General features: G+C 61.6%; 1 protein-coding gene across 1 annotated transcript; it reads left to right on the top strand.

Annotated features, from left to right (window-relative positions):
• The first annotated feature begins 283 nt into the window (after positions 1 to 283).
• On the top strand, positions 284 to 24,415 carry SIGLEC1 (sialic acid binding Ig like lectin 1). Its single transcript, XM_054172101.1, has 24 exons — positions 284 to 332; positions 749 to 1,105; positions 1,206 to 1,502; positions 2,082 to 2,345; positions 2,860 to 3,114; positions 3,323 to 3,622; positions 4,414 to 4,674; positions 5,175 to 5,477; positions 6,159 to 6,413; positions 7,228 to 7,521; positions 8,079 to 8,333; positions 8,464 to 8,766; positions 10,362 to 10,616; positions 11,230 to 11,535; positions 11,794 to 12,045; positions 12,475 to 12,774; positions 12,943 to 13,197; positions 13,790 to 14,086; positions 14,441 to 14,540; positions 14,643 to 14,715; positions 15,960 to 16,049; positions 22,458 to 22,518; positions 23,405 to 23,634; positions 24,083 to 24,415. The coding sequence occupies exons 1-24, from the start codon at positions 284 to 286 to the stop codon at positions 24,413 to 24,415; spliced, it is 5,745 nt and encodes a 1,914-aa protein (XP_054028076.1).
• The last annotated feature ends 519 nt before the right edge of the window (positions 24,416 to 24,934 follow it).

Here is a 24,934-nt window from a genome sequence, read left to right as displayed (position 1 = left end):
ACCCTGGTGCTGCTGCTGGGTTTTACTGGTGGGTAACTGGTGCAGGGGAACTGGGATCAAGGTTCTCCCACTCAGTGCCAAGGGAACTGCTTCTGGCTGGCACTGGGGCAGACACTGTCAGCATGGGGACAGGTGGGGGGAAAAGCTGAACTGTGCTGATGTTCCAAGGGCTTTGGCCACCTCTTCTTGCCATCAGGGTCCCCCCTGCCACACACTGACCTCAGGCACCACCCAGCTCACACTGGCCCTCCCAAGGACCCCCAGCAGTGCCTGGGGTGCTGCTATGTGCCTGCTCCAGGAACTTGTCCTCCTGGCCAGCCTCATCCCACCAGGTATGGTGCCACCAAAGGAGCTGCTGCCTCCTCCCTACCAGCACGGGGCTGGTTGCCTGGGTTTGCACCAGCGTGGGTGCCAGGAACCATGGGTGATGCCCAAGGGCTGGGCAGGACAGGCTCTGGAGCCCCTGAGACTGGTCCTGGGTCTCCCACAGGCCACAGGGAGATGCTCTGGGGACATTTGCCAGCATGTGCCACCTTGCATGGTGCTCCCACATGGCAGCTTGGCCCGTGGTGCCCATGGGGCTGGGCTCTGGGATGGGTTGGGCACGGAGTGGCCCCTCCAGGGCCTGGAGCGGAGGGTGAGGAACCCGGTGGGTGCCAGGAGGAGAGCAGGGGGCTGCAGACCACGCGGTTGTGCCAGGCTGCTGGCACCCTGACCCCCTCCTCCCCTCTGCCCCTCTCCAACACAGTGCTGGGCTCATGGGGGGTGTCCTACCCCGAGTCGGTGCGGGGGGTCAGGGGCTCCTGCGTGCTGGTGCCCTGCACCCTGAGCTACCCTGACAGCGAGGCGGCCAGCGCGGGCATCGTGGCCATCTGGTACAAGGACTACGAGGGCCAGAAGACGGTGGTGTACCACTCTGCTGGCGAGGAGGTGGATGCCGCCTTCAGGGGCCGTGCCCGGCTGCTGGGGGATGTCTCCGCTCGCAACTGCAGCCTGCTGCTGCGGGAGGTGGCGCCGGAGGACTCCGGACCCTACCGGTTCCGCTTCGAGATCGTCAACGGCGACCGCTGGTCGGCGGAGCGGGACGTGCTGCTCAGCATTTCGGGTGGGTTCCACCGGGAGACCCTCCCCCACGACGCCCTCCCCCACCAGCTCCCTGCCTGCCCACCCCCTGCGGACACCTTCCCCTTGCTCTCCGTCCCCAGATGACCTCCAGCAGCCGAACATTGCCACCAGCGAGGAGCAAACCGAGGGGCAGACGACCACCTTGGAGTGCTCCACACCCTACGCCTGCCTCCCCGCAGATCCCACCCTGCGCTGGGAGGGCTACGACCCCCAGGTCTCCAGGGTGTCCAGCCGCTTCCAGATGGACACGAGTGGGGCTGGCCACTACCTGACGCTCACCACCTCCTTCTCCTGGAAGGACCACTCCAAAAAGCTGCTCTGTGAAGTTTCTTACGGGTCCAAGAAGGCCACTGGGGAGGTCACCCTGCGGGTGAGACGTACGTGGGGCAGCTCTCCATAGGGGCTGGCTGAGCAGGGCTGTGCCATGGCCACACCACCAGGACCTCCCTCCTGCCACCCACCTCCTTCCTTGCCTCCATCCCAGGGCTCCTTGCAGAAAGGCAGAGCAGATTTTCCTCCTGCTTCTGCACTTCTTGAGGAGTCTGTGTGAACCTCCTCAGGTTGCACACCACCAATGCAAGGTCCTGAACCTGGGTTGGGTCAGCCCAGTCCAGGCTGGGGATGAAGGGCTGGAGAGCAGCCCTGCAGCAGAGGACCTGAGAGAGCTGGTGGGTGAAAAGCTGGACAGGAGCTGGCACTGAGCACTCAGCCCAGACACAAATGCATCTTGGGCTGCTCCCCAGCAGCGTGGGCAATGGAAGAGGAGATTCTGCCCCACTGCTCTGCTCTGCTGAGACCCCACCTGCAGTGCTGGGGCCAGCTCTGGAGTCCTCAGCACAGACAGGGACCTGTTGGAGCAGGGCCAGAGGAGGCCACAGCAGTGCTGGGAGGGCTGGAAGCCCTCTGCTGTGAGGCCAGGCTCACTCTGCCTCCTGTGTCTGTCTGTCCTTCCACAGATGCCCCAAAGGACACCCAGGTGTCAGTCACCCCCTCCACGCAGAACATCCGTGTGGGTGACACAGTGTCCCTCAGCTGTGAGGTGAGCAGCAGCTACCCTCCCATCTCAGCATACCACTGGTACAAGGATGGGGTGGCCATGAGCACCGAGAAGGTCTTGACCCTCCGAGACGTCCAGCGTGAGGCCTACGGGCAGTACCACTGTGAAGCCCAGAACCCTCTTGGGGTTGGCACAGCACCAGCCATGACCCTCTACATCTTCTGTAAGTGGCCAAGAGGCTTTCCTGGGGCTGGGGCTTTGCTGGAGGAGCAGTGGGGCTGTGGGAGTGGGAGGGAGTTTGTCCATCCAGTCTAGCATGGGGTGGGCAGGGAGCTGGCACGGAGGTGGCCAGCACTGCCTGGAGATCCAGGAGGTGGAGATCTGTGATGACTTCAGTGTGCCACACCTGCATCCCTCATGGTGATGTCTCCATCATGCCATGCTGGCATCCAGCATCCTTCATGGTGATGTCTTCAGTGTGCCACACCTGCATCCCTCATGGTGATGTCTCCATCATGCCATGCTGGCATCCTTCATGGTGATGCCTCCATTGTGCCACACCAACATCCTTTATCAAACACCACCACCTCCTGCCTCCATCTTCATCCTCCCTGGGGACAGAGGGGCTCCTGCTTGTCCCTAGGCTGCTCCCCGTGCTGCAGGGATGGGGGTTGGTGGGGTGGGAAGCTGCTCTGCTGCCTCCAAGGCCGTGCTGAGCACGGTCCTGTCTCCACCAGCTGCAGAGATGTCAGTGAGCCCCGCGGCCGAGGTGCAGGAGGGGACAGCCACCACCTTGTCCTGTGATGTCCCTGGCAGGGAGAGCCAGGACCTGGACTACACCTGGTACAAGAACAGTGCCTGGCTGAAGGAGGGCCCAGCACACACCCTGCTCTTCCAGCACGTGGCTGCCACCGATGCTGGCTACTACTCCTGCAAGGTGACCAACGACCAGGGCAGCGACACGTCCCAGCCCCTCCTCCTGAGTGTGACCTGTGAGTGCCCGCGGCTCCTGCAGGGGGACGGGCTGCAGCGTCCCCAGCAGATGAGGCTCCCTTTGAGCCAGGGGCTGCACAACGCCCTCCCTGAGTCCGGAAAGCAGCTGCGAGGAGCAGCCCAGGGCTTGGGGCACCACATGCAGGCATCAACCTCCCCCCGCGCAGGGGGACCCCCTGAGCCGCAGCACCTTCTCTCCTCTCGCAGACCCTCCCCGGAACCCCACTCTGACGCTCTTCCAGGAGACACAGGGTGGCCGGGTGGCCATGGTGGGCTGTGCCGTGGACAGCCACCCTCCAGCCACCCTGGCCATTTCCCGTGGCGGCACCCTGCTGGCAGCCAGCGGCTCGCAGGCGGCCCCGAGCCAGCGGTTTGCTGTCACCGCTGCCCGCAACAGCCTGCGGCTGGAGATCCACAGCGTGGGGCCGCAGGACGCCGGGGAGTACCTCTGCACCGCCACCAACGCCCACGGCAGTGCCACTGCCACCAAGCTCTTCACCCCCCGTGGTGAGTCCTGCCCATCCTGGCTCCTGCTTTGGCAGCTGATGAACCCCTGGGGCTGATTCCATGCAGCCCTGAGAGCTGGAGGGAGGAGTAAGTCCCCAGCACAGGTTAGGGGGTGAGCTGCTGGGAAGCAGCTCTGTGGAGAAGGATGTGGGAAGTGCTGGTGGATAGGAAGAAGGCCAATGGGATCCTGGAGTGCACTGAGAAGAGTGTGGCCAGCAGGTGGAGGGAGGCTCTTCTCCTCTGCCCTAGGAAGCCACGTTTAGAGTAGTGGGTCCAGTTGAGGGGTCCCCAGTTTGGGAGAGACAGGGAACTGCTGGAGAGAGCCCAGTGGAGGCTACAAAGCTGCCGAGGGGCCTGGAGCAGCTCTGTGAGGAGGAAAGGCTGAGAGCCCCGGGGCTGTTTGGGCTGGAGGAGAGCAGCCTGAGAGGAGATCTGCTCAATGTTCAACAAGAGCTAAAGTGGGGTGGGGTGGGGGGGGAAAGATGGGGCCAGACTCTTCTCAGTGGTGCCCAGTGACAAGGACAAGGAGCATAAGAGCAGAGGAAGGTTCAGGAAAAGCTTCATTTGTCCCTCCTGGTGATAGAAAGTTGATTCTGTGATCTCTGCTGATGTCCAGTGTCCTGATGGAACATCATCCATGCAGCCACAGGCTCCTGCAAGGGAGGAGGCTACTCAAGCCCTTCCTCAGAGGGAAGCTGACCGCGGGAGCGGATGGAGACAGGGGAAGGGTGAAAGTTTGCTATTGAGGTTTCCTCTCCCTCCTTGACATTCCTCTCCCACCCCTCCTCCAGCCACAGAGGTCCTGATCCAGCCTTCAGCCGAGGTGCAGGAAGGGACAGCCGTCACCTTGACCTGCTTGGGGGATCAGGCTGAGGCAGAGGATTCCCTCTACACCTGGTACAGGAACAGCAGGAGGCTGCAGGAGAGCTCGTCCCGGGCGCTGCGGTTCCCCAGCGTCCGCGGCGAGGACGCAGGAGCTTTCCAGTGCCAGGTTCAGCACCGCAACAGCAACAGCAGCCACAGCTCGGAGCCCGTCCCGCTCCGTGTGCTCTGTGAGTGCACCCCCAGGCAGCCTGCAGATGACCCCAGCTTGGGTGGGAGCGTTGATTTACCTGCTGGAGGGCGGGGAGGGTCTGCAGAGGGGTCTGGCCAGGCTGGATGGATGCAATGAGGGTTCAACAAAGCCAAGTGCTGCTTCTTGCACTGGGATCACAGCTGCCCCATGACCACTCCAGGCTTGGGGAAGAGAAGATGGAAAAATGCCTGGCAGAAGCAGACCTGGATGTGGTGTTGCCCCAGGGCTTGGGGTAGGGCTGGACACATGCACTCAGGCCGTGAGCTCAAGCCAGGTGGCACCAGAGGTGCCCAGGGCATGCAGATCCCTTGTGGAGAGCTGCCAGAGGTGAGACCCTGGGGTCTAACATATGGAAGGTCTCAGGATGCTGAAGAGCTGCTTAGGTGACACCAGAAAGCACCAGTCCCTGGAGTTCTTGGTGTTGTCCCAACCTCAGGAACCCATTCATGTTCTCACCAGAGCTATTACAACCCACAGTTCCACCGAGGCAACTGCTGCTGAGCTCCCTGCTGCAGACCCAGGGTGGGCGCCTGGGCATCATCCAGTGCACCACTCAGAGTGACCCAGAGGCCAGCCTGAGCCTGTGGAGAGGGGAAGCAGCAATAGCCTGCACCCAGGGCTGCCTCTCAGCCCCCAACCCCAGGGTCCACGTCACCTTGTCCTACAACAGCCTGAAGGTGGAGATCCAGGAGGTGGTGCTGGAGGACGAGGGGACCTACGTGTGCTGGGCTGGCAACTCGCTGGGCAACGCCAGCACAGCTCTGGACTTCAGGGCTGACAGTGAGTGTGATGGGGGTCTGGGGTGGCTAGAGCCTGCCCCACGCCTCCCTGCTGCCTTTGAGCACATCCTGGGACAGGGGAGGGTGAGGAGGGAATGCCAGGCATGGAGAGAAGCTCAAGAGAGATGCTGGCAGGACAGAATGAGCAGAAATAGCCCAGGAGACCCAGAGCAGCTGTCCTGGGAGAGCTGAAAGGGGGCTAGAGCCAGCTGGGAGTTGGTCTCTTCTCCCAAGGAACAAGTGATAGAACAAGAGGAAATAGCCTCAAGTTCCAGTGGAGGAGGTTTATGTTGGACATGAGGAACAACTTCTTCCCCTTAAAGATTATCAAGGCCTGGCCCAGGCTGCCCAGGGCAGTGGTGGAGTCTCCATCCCTGGAGAGGTTTCAGAGCTGTGTAAATGTGGTGCTGAGTGTTGTGGTTTGGTGGTGACCTGGCAGTGCTGGGTCAAAGGTCAGACTCAATGATCTTAAAGGCCTCTTTCAACCAGAATGATTTCATAATTCTATGGTTTACTTTCTCATGGAGTGGCTGCAAAGTTAGTGGCTGGGTGGCCTCAGGAGGGGCTGCAGTGCTGACCAGTGTGGCTGATCCTACTTTGGCAGGGGGGTTGGACTGGATGATCTCTACTGTAGTGTGATACAGTGGTCTCATGCTGCTGCCTGTTTGCCTCCTGCCCACAGCTGCCAGCATCTCCATGTCTCCATCCTCCAGCGTGCTGGAAGGTCACACTGCCAACCTGACCTGCCACCTGAGCAGCCACTCCCTGGCTCTGCCCAACTTCACCTGGTACCACAATGGGCAGTGGCTTGCTGAGGGCTCAGCCCCATCCCTGCTGCTCCAGCCCGTGGCCAGCAGGGACTCAGGGCTCTACCGCTGCAGAGCCACCACCGCCGGCGGCAGCAGGAGCTCGGCTGATGCCTCCCTGGATGTGCTGTGTAAGTATGGGTTGGGGTCTCCAGCTCCTGCTTATCCTGGGCATTGCAGCCTGTGCCCCTGCCTGTGTGCCCAGCTCTGCTCACCCCTGTGCTGGGCAGAGTGGTGTGAGTGCAGCTGCAGGTCTTAGAGTCCACCTACATGATGAGACGTTCTTGTTCCACAAAGGGAAGTTGAGGGGAAGTGAGGGTTGGTTTCTTCTCCCAAGGAAGAAGTGGAAGAAGAGGAGGAAATGACCTCAAGTTCTGTCAAGGGAGGTTTAGGTTGACCATGAGGAACCATTTATCCCCCTTGAGGGTTATCAAGGCCTGGCCCAGGCTGCCCAGGGCAGCAGTGGAGTCCCCATCCCTGGCAGGGTTTTCAGAGCCATGGAAACGTGATGGTGAGGGCCATGGTTTTAGTGGTGCCTTAGTGCTTAGGCACCAAGTCCAAGGTGGCCTTGGTGATCCTGAAGGTCTTTTCCAGTCAACTGTATTCCATGATTGTATGTTGCCACATCCTGGGGCTTCCTCCTGTGGACATGTTTCCCCCTGTGCCACCATCTGCAGTGCCTTTCTTTCCCCTCTGACCAAGTGAGCACTTGATGTGTATGTGGGCAAGCAACCCTTCAGCTGCAAAGCTTCTAGTGTTTGAGGGCCGTGGTGAGGTACAGCACACCCCAACAAACCCCTGGGGGTGAAGACATCACCATCACTTAGAGATGGTGTGGTCCCTCTGGTCCTGTAGTGGTAGAGACCTTCCCTCCTTTCTCGAGGAGGATGCAGCTTCTCCTTCTGGAGCACCTCATGCTCAGCCAACACTCTCTGCCCCACGCAGACCCACCACGGGACCTCCACTTGACATCATTCCTGGAGACAGAGAGAGGCAGCCTGGTCATCTTCCAGTGCCTGGTGGCAAGCAATCCTCCTGCCCAGCTGTCCCTGCACCGGGGTGAGGAGCTGGTGGCCACCAGCCGCAGCGGGAGCAGCCCGAGGGTCAGCGTCTCGGCCACCCCCAACAGCCTGAAGGTGGAGATCACAGAGGTGACGCCGGCAGATGAAGGCAGCTACCACTGCACGGCCACCAACCCCCATGGAACCACCACAGGACGCCTCTACCTCCGTGTGCAGAGTGAGTACCACCTGGTGGCCAGCCTGAGGGCACTGAGAGGATGCTGTCCCCATCCGTGCTGCGGGGAGGTCCCTGTGCAGGGGCTCAGGGACCCAGCAGCACCTGAGCCACCCAGGGGGTTAGCAGAGCTCCTGGGATGAATTAATTCTTGGGTTGGGATCTGGCCTTCAGATTGGTTGCTCCAAGTGTGCCCCCACGGATGTGTAAACACAGGAGCTGGGGTCTGCACTCCCACCCAGTGCTGCAGGATTCCACTCCAGCTCTGCTTCTTGCTTTGGAGCTACTTCCCCCACACTCCAGGCACCCAGTTCCAAACTCCTCACCTCTGGGTACAGATTGTCCAGCTGCACTCAGCACTGGGGAGGCCACACCTTGAATCCTGGGTGCCTTGTTCCAAGAAGGCCATCGAGGTGCTGGAGTGTGTCCAGAGAAGGGCAACAAAGCTGGGGAAGGGCATAGAGCACAAGACTTGTGAGGAGCAGCTGAGGGACCTGGGGTTGTTCAGCCTGCAGAAGGGGAGGCTGAGAGGAGACCTTCTGTCTCTCTCCACGCTCCAGCTGCCCGAGTCCTCATCTCCCCATCTGCGGAGGTGCTGGAGGGAGACGACGTCTCCCTGACGTGCCAGGCGGCAGGGGAGCCGCAGGGTGAGGCCATCTACTCCTGGTACAAGAACAGCGAATGGCTCCAGGAGAGCCCCAACCGCCTCCTGGCTCTGCCCCGCGTCACCAGCGCCGCCGCCGGCGCCTACCACTGCCGAGCCCGCGGCCCCGCCGGGACCAGCACCTCCCCGGCTGTCACCCTGCGAGTCGCCTGTGAGTGGGACCCTCCGGGGAGCCCTGGGGAAGGGAACAGGGTACTGGGGGGGTGGGACAACCCCGGGGCCAGGCGCGGCCCCTCGGGTGGCTCTTTGTGCACACTGAGGGTTTGCTCCATCCTGGGCAGACCCTCCACGGGTGCCAGTGCTGACGTCCTTCCTGGAGACCCCCGAGGGGCGGCGAGGCGTCCTGCAGTGCAGGGTGGAGAGCAGCCCGCAGGCAGAGCTGGCTCTCTTCAAGGACCGGCTGCTGGTGGGCTCCACAGCGCTCCCCCAGCCCAGCAGCCTGCCCCGGCACAGCGTCACCTGGGCCTCCAACACGCTGCGGGTCAGCATCAGCCCCCTGCTGCTGGAGGACGAGGGAGAGTACCTGTGCTCTGCCAGCAATGCCCACGGCAATGCCAGTGCCACAGCCAACTTCACAGCAGGCAGTGAGTCAGGGAGGGGCTGGGGATGCCTTCGGGGAGGGCCAGGGGATGGGGTTGGGATGAAGGCACCAAAACTGGGGGTATGGAACCAGAGAACACTGGGGAGCAGCTGTTAGGAGGGGAAGATAAGCACCACCTGAGGGTGCTCATGGAGAGCAGCCCTGAGGAGAAGGAGCTGGGGGTCAAGAGCTGGACAGGAGCTGGCACTGAGTGCTCACAGCCCAGAGCCAGCCCTGGTAGAATCATGGAATGGTCTGGGTTGGAAGTGACCGCAAAAGGTCATCCACTCCAAGCCCCTCTGCCCTCAGCAGGGACATCCTCAACCACCCCAGGCTGCCAGAGCCCTAGAGCCATTGTCCCTCATCCTGTCTCTGCAGCCCTTTGCAAACACTCTCTCCCCAGCCTTCAGCTACTGGAAGGTCTCTCTGAGGCCTCCCCAGAGACTTACCTGGGAGTGTGGCCAGGCCAAGCTGCAAAATGCACTGCTGGTGCTAAACCCAAGAGACTCCCCAGGGAGGGTCACTCTCACAGCACACTGAACCCACAGAAGGTTAACAATTCCCCTGGCAAAACTCACAACCAGAACTTCCTCCCTACACCCATTTGGAGTGTGCACAGCTGTGCCAGAGCATCACCACAGCTCTCTGCTTGAGCCACAAGCACATTATTTACCAGTGCTTCACAAGGAAAGGTCCACAGCAGCTGCTGCCCCCCACCACCCCTCTTCATCTGCCCAAGCAGCCCCTGCTCCCTCTGCCCCAGCCTCACCCCTGCCCAAGCAGCCCCTGCTCCCCCTGCCCCAGCCTCACCCCTGCCCAAGCAGCCCCTGCTCCACCAGCACCATTCCTACAACCCCCCCAGAGCCTGGGGCAAGACCCTCAGCCAGCCAAGACACCAACAGAGCAGCTCAGCCCCACTAAGGACACACAGCCAGCACCAGTGAACAATGTTGGATAAGAGTTCAAGTCCCTACCTAAACCGGGGGGCCACCAGGCCCCCCGGCCTTTGTGTCACCACCACCATCACCCAGTGTGCACCAGGGGCACTCACCAGAGATGAGAGGAGGATCCTCCAGCCCAGATGGGCTCAGCTTGGGGCTCCTGCCCCTCCTGGCTGCGATTAAATAGGGCAGTGGGTGGGGAGGGCCAAGTGCCCACACCTGGGGTGGGAGGAGAGCCCAACAGAGCCCAGGTGCTCTGGGTTCTGAGGGGAAAATGGGGTGGGGGGGTGGAAAAGGGGAGGTGGTTCTGGGCTGGTCCCCAGCAGTGTGGGCAGCAGGGGCAGGGAGGGGATTCTGCCCCTCTGCTGAGACCCCCCTGCAGTGCTGGGGCAGCCCTGGGCTCCTCAGCACACACAGGGACCTGCTGCCTTGGAGGCCAGGCTGAGAGGGTTTGCCTTGTTCAGCCAAGGCTCCAGGGAGACCTCCTGGTGGCCTTGCAGTACTTCCAGGGGCTGATCACAAAACTGGAGCCAGTCCTGGAGATGAGGCCTCCCTGGGGCAGAGGACAGGGGGAGGAGAGCCTCCCTGGACCTGCTGGCAGCATGTCTCCATCACTTCCAGCCCACCCTGAGCAGGATCTCCTTGCCCTTCACTGCAGCTACCAGGCTCTGGATCTCCCCCTCCCCAGAGGTCCGGGAAGGTGATGCTGTCAACCTGACCTGTGCAGTGCACACCAATGATCAGGAAGCTCTGAGCTACAGCTGGTACAAGAACCAGGTGTGGCTCAGCAGCAGCTCTGCCCCAACCCTCAGCCTCCCCTCCGTGGCTGCTGTGGATGCTGCCTCCTACCACTGCTTGGTTCAGACCCCGGCAGGGACTCGCAGCTCAGATCCTGCCAGCCTCAACGTCCTCTGTGAGTCACAGAACCATGGAACCATTTGGGTTGCAAAAGACCTTCAGGATCACCAAGTCCAAGCCTTAACCCAGCCCTGCCAGCTCACCACCTAACCATGGCCCTCAGCACCACATCTCCACAGGTTTTAAACCCCCCCCCCCCCAAGGATGGGGACTCCACCACTGCCCTGGGCAGCCTGGGCCAGGCCTTGACAACCCTTTTAGGGTAGAAATTGTTCCTCATGTCCAACCTAAACCTCCCCTGGTGGAACTTGTCCTATTGCCAGATCCTTGAGGTGTTATTTGTCCCTTGGTCAGACTCCTTGGCTGGGAACCCTCCTAGAGGTATGGTCTGGAGACCATAACCAGGCAGTGGGGCCTGTCTTAGTTATAGGACCTCAAAATCCAGTTAGCTTTTGTCCCAGGTCTTGATCAAGTGGAGTTTTACACCCCTGGCTCCTCAGGGTGTCACTTGTCCCTTGGTCAGCCTCCTTGGTTGGGAACTCTGCCTGTACAGGTCCTCACCCCTCAGCTCAGAGCCCAGCTGAGGCTGATCTAAGCCCCACAAGCTGCATCCTTTGACTCCCCAGGATGCTGCTGATCCATCTCTTCCCAACATTTCCCTCTGCCAGACCCCCCCAGGAACCTGCAGATGAAGGCCTTCACAGAGAGTGGCAAGGGGACCGCAGTCATCCTCCTCTGCACCGTGGACAGCAACCCCCAGGCCCACATCACCCTGCTCAAGGAGGGGCAGCTGGTGGCCTCCAGCCCCTCCGTGGGAGCTGACCACCTTAGGCAGAGCATCCACGTCTCCCCTGCTCCCAACATGCTGAGGCTGGAGCTCCACGAGGCCACTGAGGAGGATGAGGGCGAGTATGAGTGCTGGGCACGGAGCCAGCTTGGCAGCACCCACACATCCCTGCCCCTCCGTGTGCAGGGTGAGTCTGGGGGTGTGGGGACAAGGGGCTGGGGACCACCTGAGGCAGCCCTTGGTGTGGGAACCAAGGGGTATGGCCCAAAGAAGTTGGGCAGCACGGGGGGCTGGGGTGGTGGGAGGGCAGGGAGGTGCTGCTGCCCACTTGGGTGGGCACCCAGTGAGCACCCACCCCACGGGGTGGTGCTGAGGGCTTTGGAGCTGGGAAAGGCTCTTCCCAAGGCGACCAAAACTCGTGCCTGCTCTGTTCTGCTCTCCTCAGCCGTCAGGGTGGTGGTCGCTCCCTCCGCCGACGTGCCCGAGGGGACCGACGTGACACTGACCTGCCAGGACGCCGGTGCCCGGCCGGGCACCCTCTACACGTGGTACAAGAACGGGCGGTGGTTGGGGCAAGGCTTTGACGCCTCCTTCGCCCTGCCCAGCGCCTGGCGCACGGACGCGGGGGCCTACGGCTGCCAGGCGCGGAGGGGGCTGCGTGGTCGCCGGGCGCCCCCGGTCACCCTGCGGGTGCTCTGTGAGTGAGGGGCGGCGGCGTGGGGTGGGGGACACCCCGCGGGTGCCGCAGGCGGAGGGGGCGCGGGGCAGCCCGGCAGGGGCGGCGCTGCGCTGGTCTGTGTCGCCACCTGGTGACAGCTCGCGGCAGGCTGGTGACCGCCCCCGGCCGCCTGGGTACCTGCGACCCCCTCGTCCAGGACGATGCCCAGCCCCTGCACCACGTCCCTTGTCCCCCCTCTTCAGACTGTCACCCTCCAAGCCCCTCGGGAGGGATGGTCATAGAGGCTGTTTGGCTGGAGGAGACCTTTCAGAGACCATTAGGCTCCTCCAGACCTTTAAGGTCGAGCCCATAAAGATCAAGCCCAGCCACACCTTTAGGATCAAGAATGCTGCAAGGGCAGAGCTGCTTGTGGGGAGGAAAGGTGGGGTTTTGTTGTTGTCCTTGCAGATGCACCCCAGGAGCCATCCTTCATCTCCTTGGTGGAGCCCCAGGGCGGGCGTCAGGCCGTCCTGCTCTGCACTGTCGACAGCTTCCCACCCTCTGACATCACCCTGCATCGAGGGCATGGCCACACTCCCCTGGCCTCCACGCAGGGAGCCTCTGACCCACGCTTCACGGTCCACCTGAGCCCCAACTCCCTGCGGGTGGAGCTGGTGGGGTTGGAGCTGCAGGACGCAGGGCTCTACATCTGCTCAGCCAACAACAGCTACGGCACTGCATCCTCCTCCCTGCACCTGGACCTGGCAGGTGAGGGGGACCCCAAGCCATGCAACACCCATGTTGGGGTCCTGAAGGGTCCTTCCATGGGACTGTGGCTCTTGGCACTCTTTTCTGGGGGCTTGGGGGTGGTGGTGTCCTGTGCAAGCCCGAGCCGTGGGCATCCCTTGGCTTCCCAATCTCCCTTCTCCTCCTCAGGGGTCCAAATCACAGTGGAGCCTTCACCAGAAGTGCCTGAGGGCACCAGAGCTACCATGACCTGCTTGGGTGTCCCTTGGGTGGGCGAGGAGGCCAACTACACCTGGTACAGGAACAGCAGGTGGCTGCAGGACGGACCAGCAGCCTCCCTCGTCCTCGCCCGCGCCTCCAGCGCTGACGCCGGCTCCTACCGCTGCCGGGCGAGCGGGGCACGGGGCAGTGCCACCTCGGCCCCTCTCAGCCTCAGCGTCCTCTGTGAGTGTCCCCAGGTGCTGCAGGGACAGCTCACCGGGCAGGGTGGGCTGCAGAGTGCCCAGCAGGCTGCTGCCCCCAGCCCAGCGCCTCGCACGTCCCATCCGCGTGGTCCTGCCGCGGCATGAGGCCCTTCCTCCTCCCCCTTTGGACCCAGGGAAGAGGGCACCAGGGCTCTGTCTGGCAGCAGCTGCACGCAGTTGTGGATGTTCCCTGCCTGGAAGTGTTGGTGGCCAGGTTGGATGGGGCTTGGAGCAACCTGATCTAGCTGCAGCTGTCCCTACTGACTGCACAGGGGGGCTGGAGTAGGTGACCTTCAAAGGTCTGTTCTAACCCAAGCCGTTGGAGGATTCTATGACAGCCCTCAAAAGTCAGATTTGGAGTCAAGGGGCTCCAAGCCAGAGGCTGCTCTCCAGCTGGGGAGGGGAGTGAAGGGCTGGGGAAGGTCTGAAACTACCAGCCCAGGGCTGGGCGGGCTGGAGCTGCTCCACACTGGAGGAGAAATGCATTGGGCAGCCCTCGGTGAGCCTCCAGGCCAGCATGAGAGGAGGTTCCCACCCCACGGACCACCGCCAGCCCTGTCTCCTGCCCACAGACCCCCCTCGGGATGTGTCCGTCAGCACCTTCCTGGAGAACCGCAGCGGGCGAGCGGGCACCGTGCTGTGCGCGGCGGACAGCCACCCGCCTTCCGCCCTGCTCCTCTACCACCACGGCCAGCTCCTGGCCTCCAGCCTGGCCCCAGCCACCTCCCCGGGGCTCCGAGTGTCCCCCTCCCACAACGCCCTGCGTGTGGAGCTCAAGGACGTGGGAGCAGAGGACTCGGGAGAGTACATCTGCGTGGCCAGCAGCCCCCTGGGCAATGCCACCGCCAGTGCCTACTTCAGCGTCCACAGTGAGTGGGGCTGGCCCCAACCCGGGGGGGCTGTGGGGGCTTAAGTGATAGGACAAGAGGAAATGGCCTCAAGTTGCCCCAGGGGAGGTTTAGGTTGGACGTGAGGAACAATTTCTTCCCCTGGAGGGTTGCCAAGGCCTGGCCCAGGCTGCCCAGGGCAGTGGTGGAGTCCCCATCCCGGGAGGGGTTTCAGAGCTGTGCAGATGTGGTGCTGAGGGCACCTCAAGGCTTGGAGGGGTCTCATCTACAGGGACAAGGGGCTGGGAGGTGTCACCCCCTGCTCAGGGCTCCCCAGACTGCCTCACCATCCAGCAGCTCTGGTGGGGGTCTGCCCTGGGTTCTCTCTGCCTGCAGCTCTCACCCACCTCCAGGCCCTCACCGTGGTGGCTGGGCTGCTGGGGGCTGCTGTCTGCGTGGCCACCTTGACTGTTCTGGCTGTGAAGCTGTGGCCCAGGTAATGTCCCTGGTCAGGATGGCACCAGGGGGGAGAGGGACCTTGGGCTGGGCTGGCCCATGGAGGGGAGCAGGCATGGCAGCTCCTTCTCCTTCGTTCCAGGATGAAGAGGGCTTGGGGCTGGTCCAGTGCTGAGGACACCTTTGAGCTGAGGAGCAAACAGGAGCAAGCACAGGTTGGGACCTTGATGGGGTCGACTTTCAGGACCCCAGCCTGAGTTCCCAGGAAGTCCCCATGGGGGATCCATGGGTGATGGAGAGCAGGAGGCTGGGGACTGTGGAACTGGGCTCGCACACAGGCCAGGATCTGGCCCAGCCAGGCTGCTCTGTGATGCCAGCACAGCCTTGGCCATCCTTGGAGTCAGGGAGAGGGCAGGAGGGGCAGAGCCTGCTGAGCACCAGAATTACCCCTTGCAGGCTCATCCCAGAGGGGCTTCACAGCTCACAATGGGTGGTGGCCCCTCTGGGTGATGCACTGGGTGCTCCCCTGGCCCCATGAGCTCCAACCTCAACTAACCCCAACCTTTTCCAGGTGGATGGAGCGGATGGAGCTTCCTAAACCGACGGCTTCTTGGCACAGGAGCAACTGTAGCAGCTGGTACTGGAACCATACAGCCCCAGCTTGGCTAGATCCAGGCCCTGGGGATAACCCAGCCCTGTGCCCACTCCCCCCCAGCCCCTCTGCTGCCCCTCATCCCTCCCCACCGTGGACATTGTTCTCATGCTGGGCAGAGCTGGTGCTTGCCACCGCCCGTGCCAGGCACCGGCAAGCTGTGACGGCTCAGAGCTGCTCTCCAGCAGCGAAAACCTCAGGACAAAAAGAACCTCCCCGTGGTGGTGCAAGCCTGGGGACAGCCTCTCCTCTCCACCATCCTCCTGTCCCCACCACCAAAGCCACCAGGGCCTCCCTGTGTGTCCTTGCTGGAAATAAAGCCCAGAGCAAGGCACAGCCAGGGCCTGGTGGGACCAGCTGGGAAGGGCTCCGGGGTCCTGAGTGGGAATGCTGGAGGGCTGGAGGAAGCAGGCAGCCATCAGCCTGAGCAGGGCTGCTTTGACCAAGGACTTCCCAAGTCACTGTGTGATTCCTTCTCCACTCTGTCCTCTGCATTGTCCCCAAAGCCGTGGGGACAATGGCTTGGTCCGTGGATGAAGGGGACCTGGGGATGTGGTGCTGTGAGGCAGCCCCTGGGCACAGCTCCCCCTTTTCCTGACGTCTGTCTTCTCAGCCCGCTGGGCAGAGGGGTCCCCAGGCCAAACGTGACGCCGTGGAGCCCAGGAGGAGGTCAGGGACAAGGAGCAGCTCTGTCCTTCAGCTCCGTGCTGCCGGAGGAGGAGCGAGGATGGAGCTGTGGAGCCTGTAGGTGTCACAGCCCCCAGGCAGGAAGGCGGCTGCTGGGCCGTGTCCCCTCCCATCCCACAGCCATTAGATGTCACCCTGCAGCCACCTCACGGCCAGACGCCAGCGGGCAGCGGCTCGGACAGGGCTGTGCAGCCGGATGGTGGCTTCAGAGTGCTGCAGCTTCCCAGAGAGGGCTGGGGGTCCAGGGGGCTCGGGGGATGATGCTCTGCTCTCCTGGCAGCTTAATCCTGCCTCCTCCACCTTTGCTGCTGCTCCTGTCCATGCACCAAAGCAGGGTCCACCTGGAGCAGGTGCTGTTCATCTCCCCCTTGCTTGGCTCTTGGGATCACACATGCTGAGGGCCATGGTTAGGTGGTGAGCTGGCAGGGCTGGGTTAAGGCTTGGACTTGGTGATCCTGAAGGTCTTTTGCAACCCAAATGGTTCCATGGTTCTGTGACTCACAGAGGACGTTGAGGCTGGCAGGATCTGAGCTGCGAGTCCCTGCCGGGGTCTGAACCAAGCAGTGGTAGGAGGCAGCATCCACAGCAGCCACAGAGGGGAGGCTGAGGGTTGGGGCAGAGCTGCTGCTGAGCCACACCTGGTTCTTGTACCAGCTGTAGCTCAGAGCTTCCTGATCATTGGTGTGCACTGCACAGGTCAGGTTGACAGCATCACCTTCCCGGACCTCTGGGGAGGGGGAGATCCAGAGCCTGGTAGCTGCAGTGAAGGGCAAGGAGATCCTGCTCAGGGTGGGCTGGAAGTGATGGAGACATGCTGCCAGCAGGTCCAGGGAGGCTCTCCTCCCCCTGTCCTCTGCCCCAGGGAGGCCTCATCTCCAGGACCGGCTCCATCTTTGTGATCAGCCCCTGGAAGTACTGCAAGGCCACCAGGAGGTCTCCCTGGAGCCTTGGCTGAACAAGGCAAACCCTCTCAGCCTGGCCTCCAAGGCAGCAGGTCCCTGTGTGTGCTGAGGAGCCCAGGGCTGCCCCAGCACTGCAGGGGGGGTCTCAGCAGAGGGGCAGAATCCCCTCCCTGCCCCTGCTGCCCACACTGCTGGGGACCAGCCCAGAACCACCTCCCCTTTTCCACCCCCCCACCCCATTTTCCCCTCAGAGCCCAGAGCACCTGGGCTCTGTTGGGCTCTCCTCCCACCCCAGGTGTGGGCACTTGGCCCTCCCCACCCACTGCCCTATTTAATCGCAGCCAGGAGGGGCAGCAGCCCCAAGCTGAGCCCATCTGGGCTGGAGGATCCTCCTCTCATCTCTGGTGAGTGCCCCTGGTGCACCCTGGGTGATGGTGGTGGTGACACAAAGGCCGGGGGGCCTGGTGGCCCCCCGGTTTAGGTAGGGACTTGAACTCTTATCCAACATTGTTCACTGGTGCTGGCTGTGTGTCCTTAGTGGGGCTGAGCTGCTCTGTTGGTGTCTTGGCTGGCTGAGGGTCTTGCCCCAGGCTCTGGGGGGGTTGTAGGAATGGTGCTGGTGGAGCAGGGGCTGCTTGGGCAGGGGTGAGGCTGGGGCAGGGGGAGCAGGGGCTGCTTGGGCAGGGGTGAGGCTGGGGCAGGGGGAGCAGGGGCTGCTTGGGCAGGGGTGAGGCTGGGGCAGGGGGAGCAGGGGCTGCTTGAGCAGGGGTGAGGCTGGGGCAGAGGGAGCAGGGGCTGCTTGGGCAGGGGTGAGGCTGGGGCAGAGGGAGCAGGGGCTGCTTTGGGCAGATGAAGAGGGGTGGTGGGGGGCAGCAGCTGCTGTGGACCTTTCCTTGTGAGGCACTGGTAAATAATGTGCTTGTGGCTCAAGCAGAGAGCTGTGGTGGTGCTCTGGCACAGCTGTGCACACTCCAAGTAGGTGCAGGGAGGAAGTTCTGGTTGTGAGTTTTGCCAGGGGAATTGTTAGCCTTCTGTGGGTTCAGTGTGCTGTGAGAGTGACCCTCCCTGGGGAGTCTCTTGGGTTTAGCACCAGCAGTGCATTTTGCAGCTTGGCCTGGCCACACTCCCAGGTAAGTCTCTGGGGAGGCCTCAGAGAGACCTTCCAGTAGCTGGAGGTGGAGATGGGACAAGATGGGATGGGGTGGGATGGGAAGGGATGTCATGAAATGGAGTTTGTAGTAGTGCTGAGTCCATGAGGGGTGGGCAGGGTGGCAGGAAGGGTAGTGGTGGGCAGGCCTCCCCCTCCCTGGCCCACAGCAGCAGCCACTGCCCCCTCGCTGAGAGCCCTCCGAGCATCCGGCGGCAGTGAAGTCAAAGCCTCTCCGTCAGCTGCTGAAGAGCAGGCACAGACAGATGAGTTGAAATGGAGCTGGGGTGACCTGGGCAGGTCTATCCCTCTGGCTCCAAATCACCTTTTCAAGGTTCCTTGGTGGCAGACTCCTCCAAGCCCACAGCCACCCAACCCTGCTGCTCCTCCTCCTCCACCACCTGCTCCCACGCTGCCCCCGACCAAGCCCTTGGGCTGCACAGAGGGTCCCCATCCACATCCATCCTCTCCCTCCCACATCTCCACGGCCTGAAGTTCATCAGCTCTTGCCCAGTCCTCCCCCAGGGTGGCTGGATGGGCAGCTCCAGCTGGCCCTGTGTGCCCAGTTGCTTGCTGGGGGAGGTCAGGGCAGATGTTGCTGGCTGGCACGTACGCATGGTGCCCCTGGCCGGCTGTGCCAGATGCTGGCTCTTCCCAGCACTGCAACTGGTGTAGCCTGGGTTTGGGGGCACACAGAAGAGGCTGTGGGGAGGGTCCCACCGGTTCCAAGGTCTACATCCAGCGTGGAGCACAGGGAAGGTTGTGGGGCAGTGCCGAGGGCGAGCCAAGGGCTCTCTCCTGCCATGCTAAAGCTCTGCCACCCCCAGCACCAAGGGGGGGGTGGGAGGTGTGTGTGAGAGCAGTGAGCAGCGGGGTTTGGGAGGCGGGACCGGGGTACACCCACCCCTTTAAGTCCATCCCCAGGCATGCAGCAAGGGCTGGGAGCCAGCGGCTACCTCCGGGCTCCCTGAGCTCCTTCTCCTCCTTTCCTTCTGGAGCTACGCACGCCCCCCCCCCCCAACACACACGCACGTTAAGCCAAATCCTCCTGTCACATGGTTTGAAGGCAGAGCAGGGGAATAAGGGCAGGTCAGAAGGTGAACTGGAGGCCAGGGATTTGCCACGGGCAGGAGGACCTGGCAGAAACGCGCCAGGCATTTCTCCTTGGAGAAATTAGTGCCCGCTTGGATCTGCTCCCTGCAGTAATCCTGGGGAGGGCTGAAATGCACCCAGCCAGGGTGAGCTGGGGGCAGAGCTGGGGCTGGGCTCGCTGCCCTCTCTCTGGGCTGCCACACTGGCTGGCAAGCGTGAGCCTGGCTGGCCCTGGCACCTCGGCGATGCCGGTGGCTCCTGCCAGGGTTTCTTCCCAGCCTGCTGGGCTCAGGGGCACTGTTTGGCTGGGAAGGAGCCCACCTGCTCCCTGTGGGCAGTGGGGAGGTGTCCCTGTGGGGATGTGACTGTCATAGAACCATAGAATTGTCAGGGCTGGAAGGGACCTCAAGGCTCAGCCAGTCCCAACCCCCCTGCCATGGGCAGGGATGCCTCACACCACAGCAGGTTGCTCACAGCCACCTCCAGCCTGGCTGCAAACACCTCCCTGGGCAACCTGTGCCAGGCTCTCACCACCCTCATGGGGAAGAACTTCTTCCTAACATCCAATCTCAATTGGATGTTTTTTCCTATGTTTTGGATGTTTTTTTCTGTTTCTTTCTGTTTTTTCCACCCCCCCTACTCCTACTCCCCCCTTAGCACCCTGTCACCCCTCCCTGGATCCCAGTCCAGCTGGGTGGGCTCCAAATGTCAGTTCCAGCAGTGTGGGACAAGGGGAAGCCGCTCCTATGCACAAGAGATGTGGAACACCACCTGGGTGCCCACCCTGTGATGGTGGTGGTCTCCATCTCCCAAGATTGATGCCTAAACCCAGAGCAGTAGCAGCCAAACACCAGCTCCAGGGCTGCCCCCTGGGGCAGGGCCACCTCTCCTCCACCCCAGCGCTGGTGCTGCTCACTTCTTCCCTCCTCAAGGTTTAGCTCTCTGCGTACCATCTGCTAAGTCCATCCTGCATCTCCCTTGCATCATCATCATCCTCCTCCTCTCTTAGCTGGAGGTCACTGCTTGTGGTAGTTCTGGGCTTTGCAGATCTTGAGCAGGAAGCTGTAGATAAATCCCTGTTGGGGGCAGAAAGGCAAATAAAGATCATTCTGAACAATCCCACGGGAAAGGTAAGGAACTTAAACTGGTTGTACCAACACAATTCCTCTTCTCTTCTCACCCCTTGGCTCTGGAGGGAGACCAATTTGCTTCTGCTTGACTTTAGCTTCATTATTCTGGTATTCACTTCTCTCTGCTGCTTTCTTCCTCCCTTTTGTACAGGGGGGTAGACAGAAAAGGAGCAGCTGGTAGCTCCCCCTGGTCTTTGACCAGGGTGGGTCCTTGTGGTGTTCAGCAGTTGTAAATGGCTGTGCACATTGTCAGTCCTGTGTATTTTTGTACATGTTTATTGCATCCCCGTTGTAGTTCTGCCTGTAAATAAAGCTTTCTATTTGCTTCCAACTGGTTTGACAAAGTTAATGTTGGAGGGGGGGGAGATTTCAACCCACCCCACTGCTACAGAGCTTGGTGGTCGTGGTGGGACACCTGTGTGATGCTCTTGCTTGGGTCTGAGTCAGCAGTGAGAGATGGAGGTGGCTGGGTGGCCAGCCTTCCCCCCCCACCTCCCCCTTCCTCTGTCCCCATGTCACTGCACTGTTCCTGGCATGTGGCTACACCTCCTGGCTGTGGTTGTGCAGGGGGAGCTGGGACCAGTGGGGTGAAGGGTCTGGGGGGGGTGGTGTCACAGTCCCCAGCCCTGTTGAGCCTTACAACCCCCCCTACCCTGTCCTCTTAGCCCACCTCAGACCATGAGAACCAGGAGGAAGGGCTGGTCTCTGCCTTCCTGTGTCTGGGAGGGTCTTCTGGCTTCATGGAAGTCCTCTAGGAGCCCACTCCCCTTTTCTGGCTGGGGTCTTATCACCCAGTAAACTCCTTGGAGTTTGGTATTGAGCAGCCCCAGTGCTGCCAGTGACACCATCAGGATTCTACTGCTCCTCCCAAGAGGTTTATTGGGGTCCCTTCCCCACCACCCCCCCCGCTGTGTCTGACAGGATCATCAGCTCAGCTGGGGCCACTGCAGGAGCCCACACCACCTTAATCTGACACTAACCAACTGGGACTGCCTGGGTGTCCCAGAGATTGCTGTCTGGTGCTTGAACCATGGTTTGGAGCTGACTCCCCACTCCTGGGAAGCAGCTGGCCCTGGGGGACAAACATAGTGGCAGTGAGACCCCAGGCAAGTGTCCTGGGGGGTGAGACTGGGAGTCCAGGGGGTGAGAATTTTCCAGCAGAGCAGGAGCTGGGGGAAGTGGAAAGGTTAAGGGTATCAAAATGTGGTAGCAAGTCCCCAGGGCTGTGATCACACTCTCCTCCAGCAGCACCCACACCTTGTCACCTTCCTGTCACCCCAGGCAGACGATACCCAGGGCTGGGAGCAGCTGGAGGGCAGCAGGTGAGGGGGGAGCTGACAGAAGGAACCAGAAGGAGGAGATCCCAGGAGCAGGGATAGCAGGAACAAGGATGTCAATGAAGGATATTCCAGGACCGAGGATCCTGGAGGAGCAGATTCCTGCAGAGAGATCCAAGGAGCAGGGATGTCAGAAAAGATGCCAGGGATGGGATTCCAGGATTAGGGATGTCAGTGAAGGCTACTCCAGGAGTGGGATCTCACAAGTAGGGATGCCAAAGGAGGAGATCCCAGGAGCAAGCTCACAGAAGCAGGGATGCCAGGCAGGATCCCAGAATCAAGCACGCCAGAGAAGAGGATCCTGGGAGCAGGGTCCCAGGACTGGGGATGCCAAAGAGCGAGCTTCCCGGATCGGGATCCCACGTGTGGGGATGCTAGAGGAGGAGATTCAAGGAACAGGAATTCCGGAATCAGGGATGCCAGAGGAGAGGATCCCAGGAGCAGGGTCCCAGGGTGAGGGAAGGCTCTGGGGTCCCTGGTCTCCGCCGCTCCCCGTGCCGCCGTGGCCCCGCTGCTGCGGACTCGTTTGGAGTGGGGACCCCCAGGGCAGGAGGTGCTGCTGGCTGAGTCGGGGTGCTGCGGTGAAGGACTCCTCGTTCCGGGGTGGCTCGGTCACTGGTGCGGTGCCGGACGAGCGTGCTGGGAGGGGCTGCGGTACCGGCCTGACCGAATTTCGTTTGATTTCCTTTGATTTCGTTTGATTTGCTTGGATCAGAGAGGGGCTGGACTAGGGGAAGCGCACCCACCCGTGGGGGAGCCCGGCGGGGCTGGGGAGACCCGCATCCTGGGGAGTAGTGTCCTTCACCCAGGGAGGGGTGTCCCAAGCCGAGGGAAGGGCGTCCCCGGGGCCCCGCTGCCGTGCCCGGTACAACCGGCTCCTCTAACGAAATCGGCGTTACTGGGGCCCTGGGCGGCGGGGGACATGTCTGCGATGGGCACCCCCAGAGGGGCTCCTGAACGAGGTGGGGACCCTAGAGGGTCTTCCTCGCCATCTTCTGTCCTCGAAGCAGGCGGCGCAGCCCGTGCACGGTGGCATCCTGTCCGTGCACACTTCCCCCGTGTCCGTTCACGGTGACACCAGGCGTTTGGACACAGTGGATCGGGTGCAGCCACCTTGACTGCTTTAAAAAGACCCCCAAACCACCCCTAAAGCCCCTCCAAACCAGCACCCACACCAGCCCCAAATCACTGCCCAAGCTAGCCCCCGAGGCAGCCCCCAAACCACCCCTGAAGCACCTCCGAAGCAGCATCCAATCCATCCCAAAACGGCTGCCAAAACATCTCCAAACCACCCCTAAATCAGCCCCAAGCCCCTCCAAAGCATCCCCAACCGGCCTCGCTCTGCCCCCAAGGGAAGGGAGCGGTGCCCGGTTGCATGGTGCCCGGTTGCATGGTGCCCATGAGTGGCTGCCCCGTGTCCGTGCCCCCACGCCTTCCCCTCCCACACCCTTCAGCCCCTGTGAGGCCGTGCACACTCACACCGGGTCCCTGCATCCCCCCACCACGTCCCTTCGCAGCCCCTCTGTATTTTGGCACAGTCTCCCCGGGTCCCCGCACAATCCTCCCGTGATTTTGCACCCCCACCCCCGTGTCCCTTCACAGCCCCTTCGTCTTCCTGCACAGTCCCCCGTGTCCTTGTGCAATGCCCCCGTAGTTTTGCACATCTCCCCCGTGGCCCTTCACAGCTCCTCCCTGTGCCTTCACAGTCCCCCCGTGTTTTGCAGTCTCCCCGGGGCTTTTCCCTATAGTTGCCCCCGTGTCCCTTCACAGACCCCCGTGATTTTGTGCAGGTCCCCCCGTGTCCCTTCACAATCGCCCTGTGTCCCTGCACGTCTCCCCCCGTGTTTTCACACTGGACCCCCGCACGGTTCCCTCGTGTCCCCGTGCAGACTCCCCGTGTTTTTGCACAGTCCCCCCCTGTTTCCCCCTCCCGCGGACATCCCACTGCTCTTCCCAGTCCAGGCCCGCAGGCCACCGGCGAGGGCCCGGAGAAACGGGGCCACACCTTGCCGAGCCCAACCGAACAGGGCCGAGCGGAGCTTGGCCGAGCTGAACCGAGCCAAACCGTTCCGGCTCTTCGCGTCCCCGGGCCCGGGGAGCTCCGCTCGAACCCCTTCTCCAGGCTGTAAACCGGGAAAATGTGGGAATACTGGGGGGACGGGGAAGGCCGTTAAGCCCTATATGGGGGTAGGGGGAAGCGGGGAGACTGCATGGAACGCTCCGAGGGGGTGGTCAGAGGGGTCGGGGACTGCAAACGGGGCTAGAAACGGGGCTGGACACGGGGTCCCCGGGCCGAGCTTCCCCGGGCCAGGCTGGGCTCCAAGGCCCGAGCGAGAGGGGGAAATATTAAAAATAATAATAGCAATTAAAATATTAATAGTATTGAAAACAGTAATAATAATAATAATAGAGGCTCTCGGAACCGTTTGTGCTGCAAAAGACCTTTAAAAACATCGAGTCCGACCGCGCGAATAATAATAACCATTAATAATGACAACTAATAACTCTAATAATGCTAATCGCCGCAACCACAACGGTAAACACCGAGCAAAACCGACCCCCACGGCAATATTGGTGATAAAAGAAGAGTAAGCGGCATTTACAAATCACTATTTTAGCTGTTATTATTTATCAGGACAAGGCGGAGGCTGCCCCGGCCCCGCTGCGCTTCTTGGAACGGCGCTTCCCGGTATTTTCCCTCCTCTGCTTCCCCAGAGCCTCCGGAGCGAATTATGTTATCATTATTATTAATACTAATCATAGCGGTAACGGGAAAAATGCCGGGCAGGGAGTAGGAGCCAGAGCAGGGCGGATTGTGTCCGCGGGTTCCTGGTTTCGGCGCAGCTCCGGGAACCGGGAGCAGGGAACGAGGCTGCCGGTCACCGTTTCCAGCTCCTACCGCAGACTAAGGAACCGGGAGCAGGAAACTGGGAGCGAGGAGCCCGTTACCGTCGCCAGCCTACCCTAGACCGGGGGAATCGAGAGCAGGGAGCCGGTTACTTCCACCCCAGATCCAGTTCCATCCCTCTCCGGGCCTCGCAGGACCGAGGGTGCGGGCCGCGGCACCCGCCCTCCGCGTCCCGGTTCCCCGCTCTTCCCCGCGCTGGCTTTTTCGTTTGCCTTATTTCCTTATTTCTATTTGTTGCCCTTTGCTTTATTATTTTCCCCTTTTATTTTATTTTTCCCCTTTTTATTTTATTTATTTTTTCGCTTTGCTTTGATGTTTCGCTCTGATTTCCCCCGCGCTGCTCCGGTCATACCGAGACTGCCGCAGACATGGGAACTCCGGGCCCACCCCAGTCCAAAGACGAATGTAGAGGCCTTTGTACTTCTCGACCCCAAACAGGTCACCTTCTGTCTCAGCCGGGGCTCTCCCTCCAGAGGAACCCGGCCAGGCCGAGACCCTTCTGGGATAGCCCAGTTCCGCCGGAGCCTGCTGCAGCCCCGGGCAGCTCCGGGCTGTAGAAGCGGCGGAGCTCGGAAAAGG

This window comes from Dryobates pubescens, chromosome 23 (assembly GCF_014839835.1).
Source record: "Dryobates pubescens isolate bDryPub1 chromosome 23, bDryPub1.pri, whole genome shotgun sequence".
Classification (NCBI taxonomy): domain Eukaryota; kingdom Metazoa; phylum Chordata; class Aves; order Piciformes; family Picidae; genus Dryobates; species Dryobates pubescens.
Note: the sequence above shows the minus strand (reverse complement) of the source record. Positions and strands in the feature narration are given on the sequence as shown.

Excerpts from the sequence above, each read along its gene's own strand:
- SIGLEC1 (XM_054172101.1), top strand. The coding sequence starts at position 284 with ATGTGCCTGCTCCAGGAACTTGTCCTCCTGGCCAGCCTCATCCCACCA. Across the intron at positions 1,106-1,205 it reads CGTGCTGCTCAGCATTTCGG|ATGACCTCCAGCAGCCGAAC; the intron begins GTGGGTTCCACC and ends CTCCGTCCCCAG. Across the intron at positions 12,046-12,474 it reads GGTCACCCTGCGGGTGCTCT|ATGCACCCCAGGAGCCATCC; the intron begins GTGAGTGAGGGG and ends TTGTCCTTGCAG.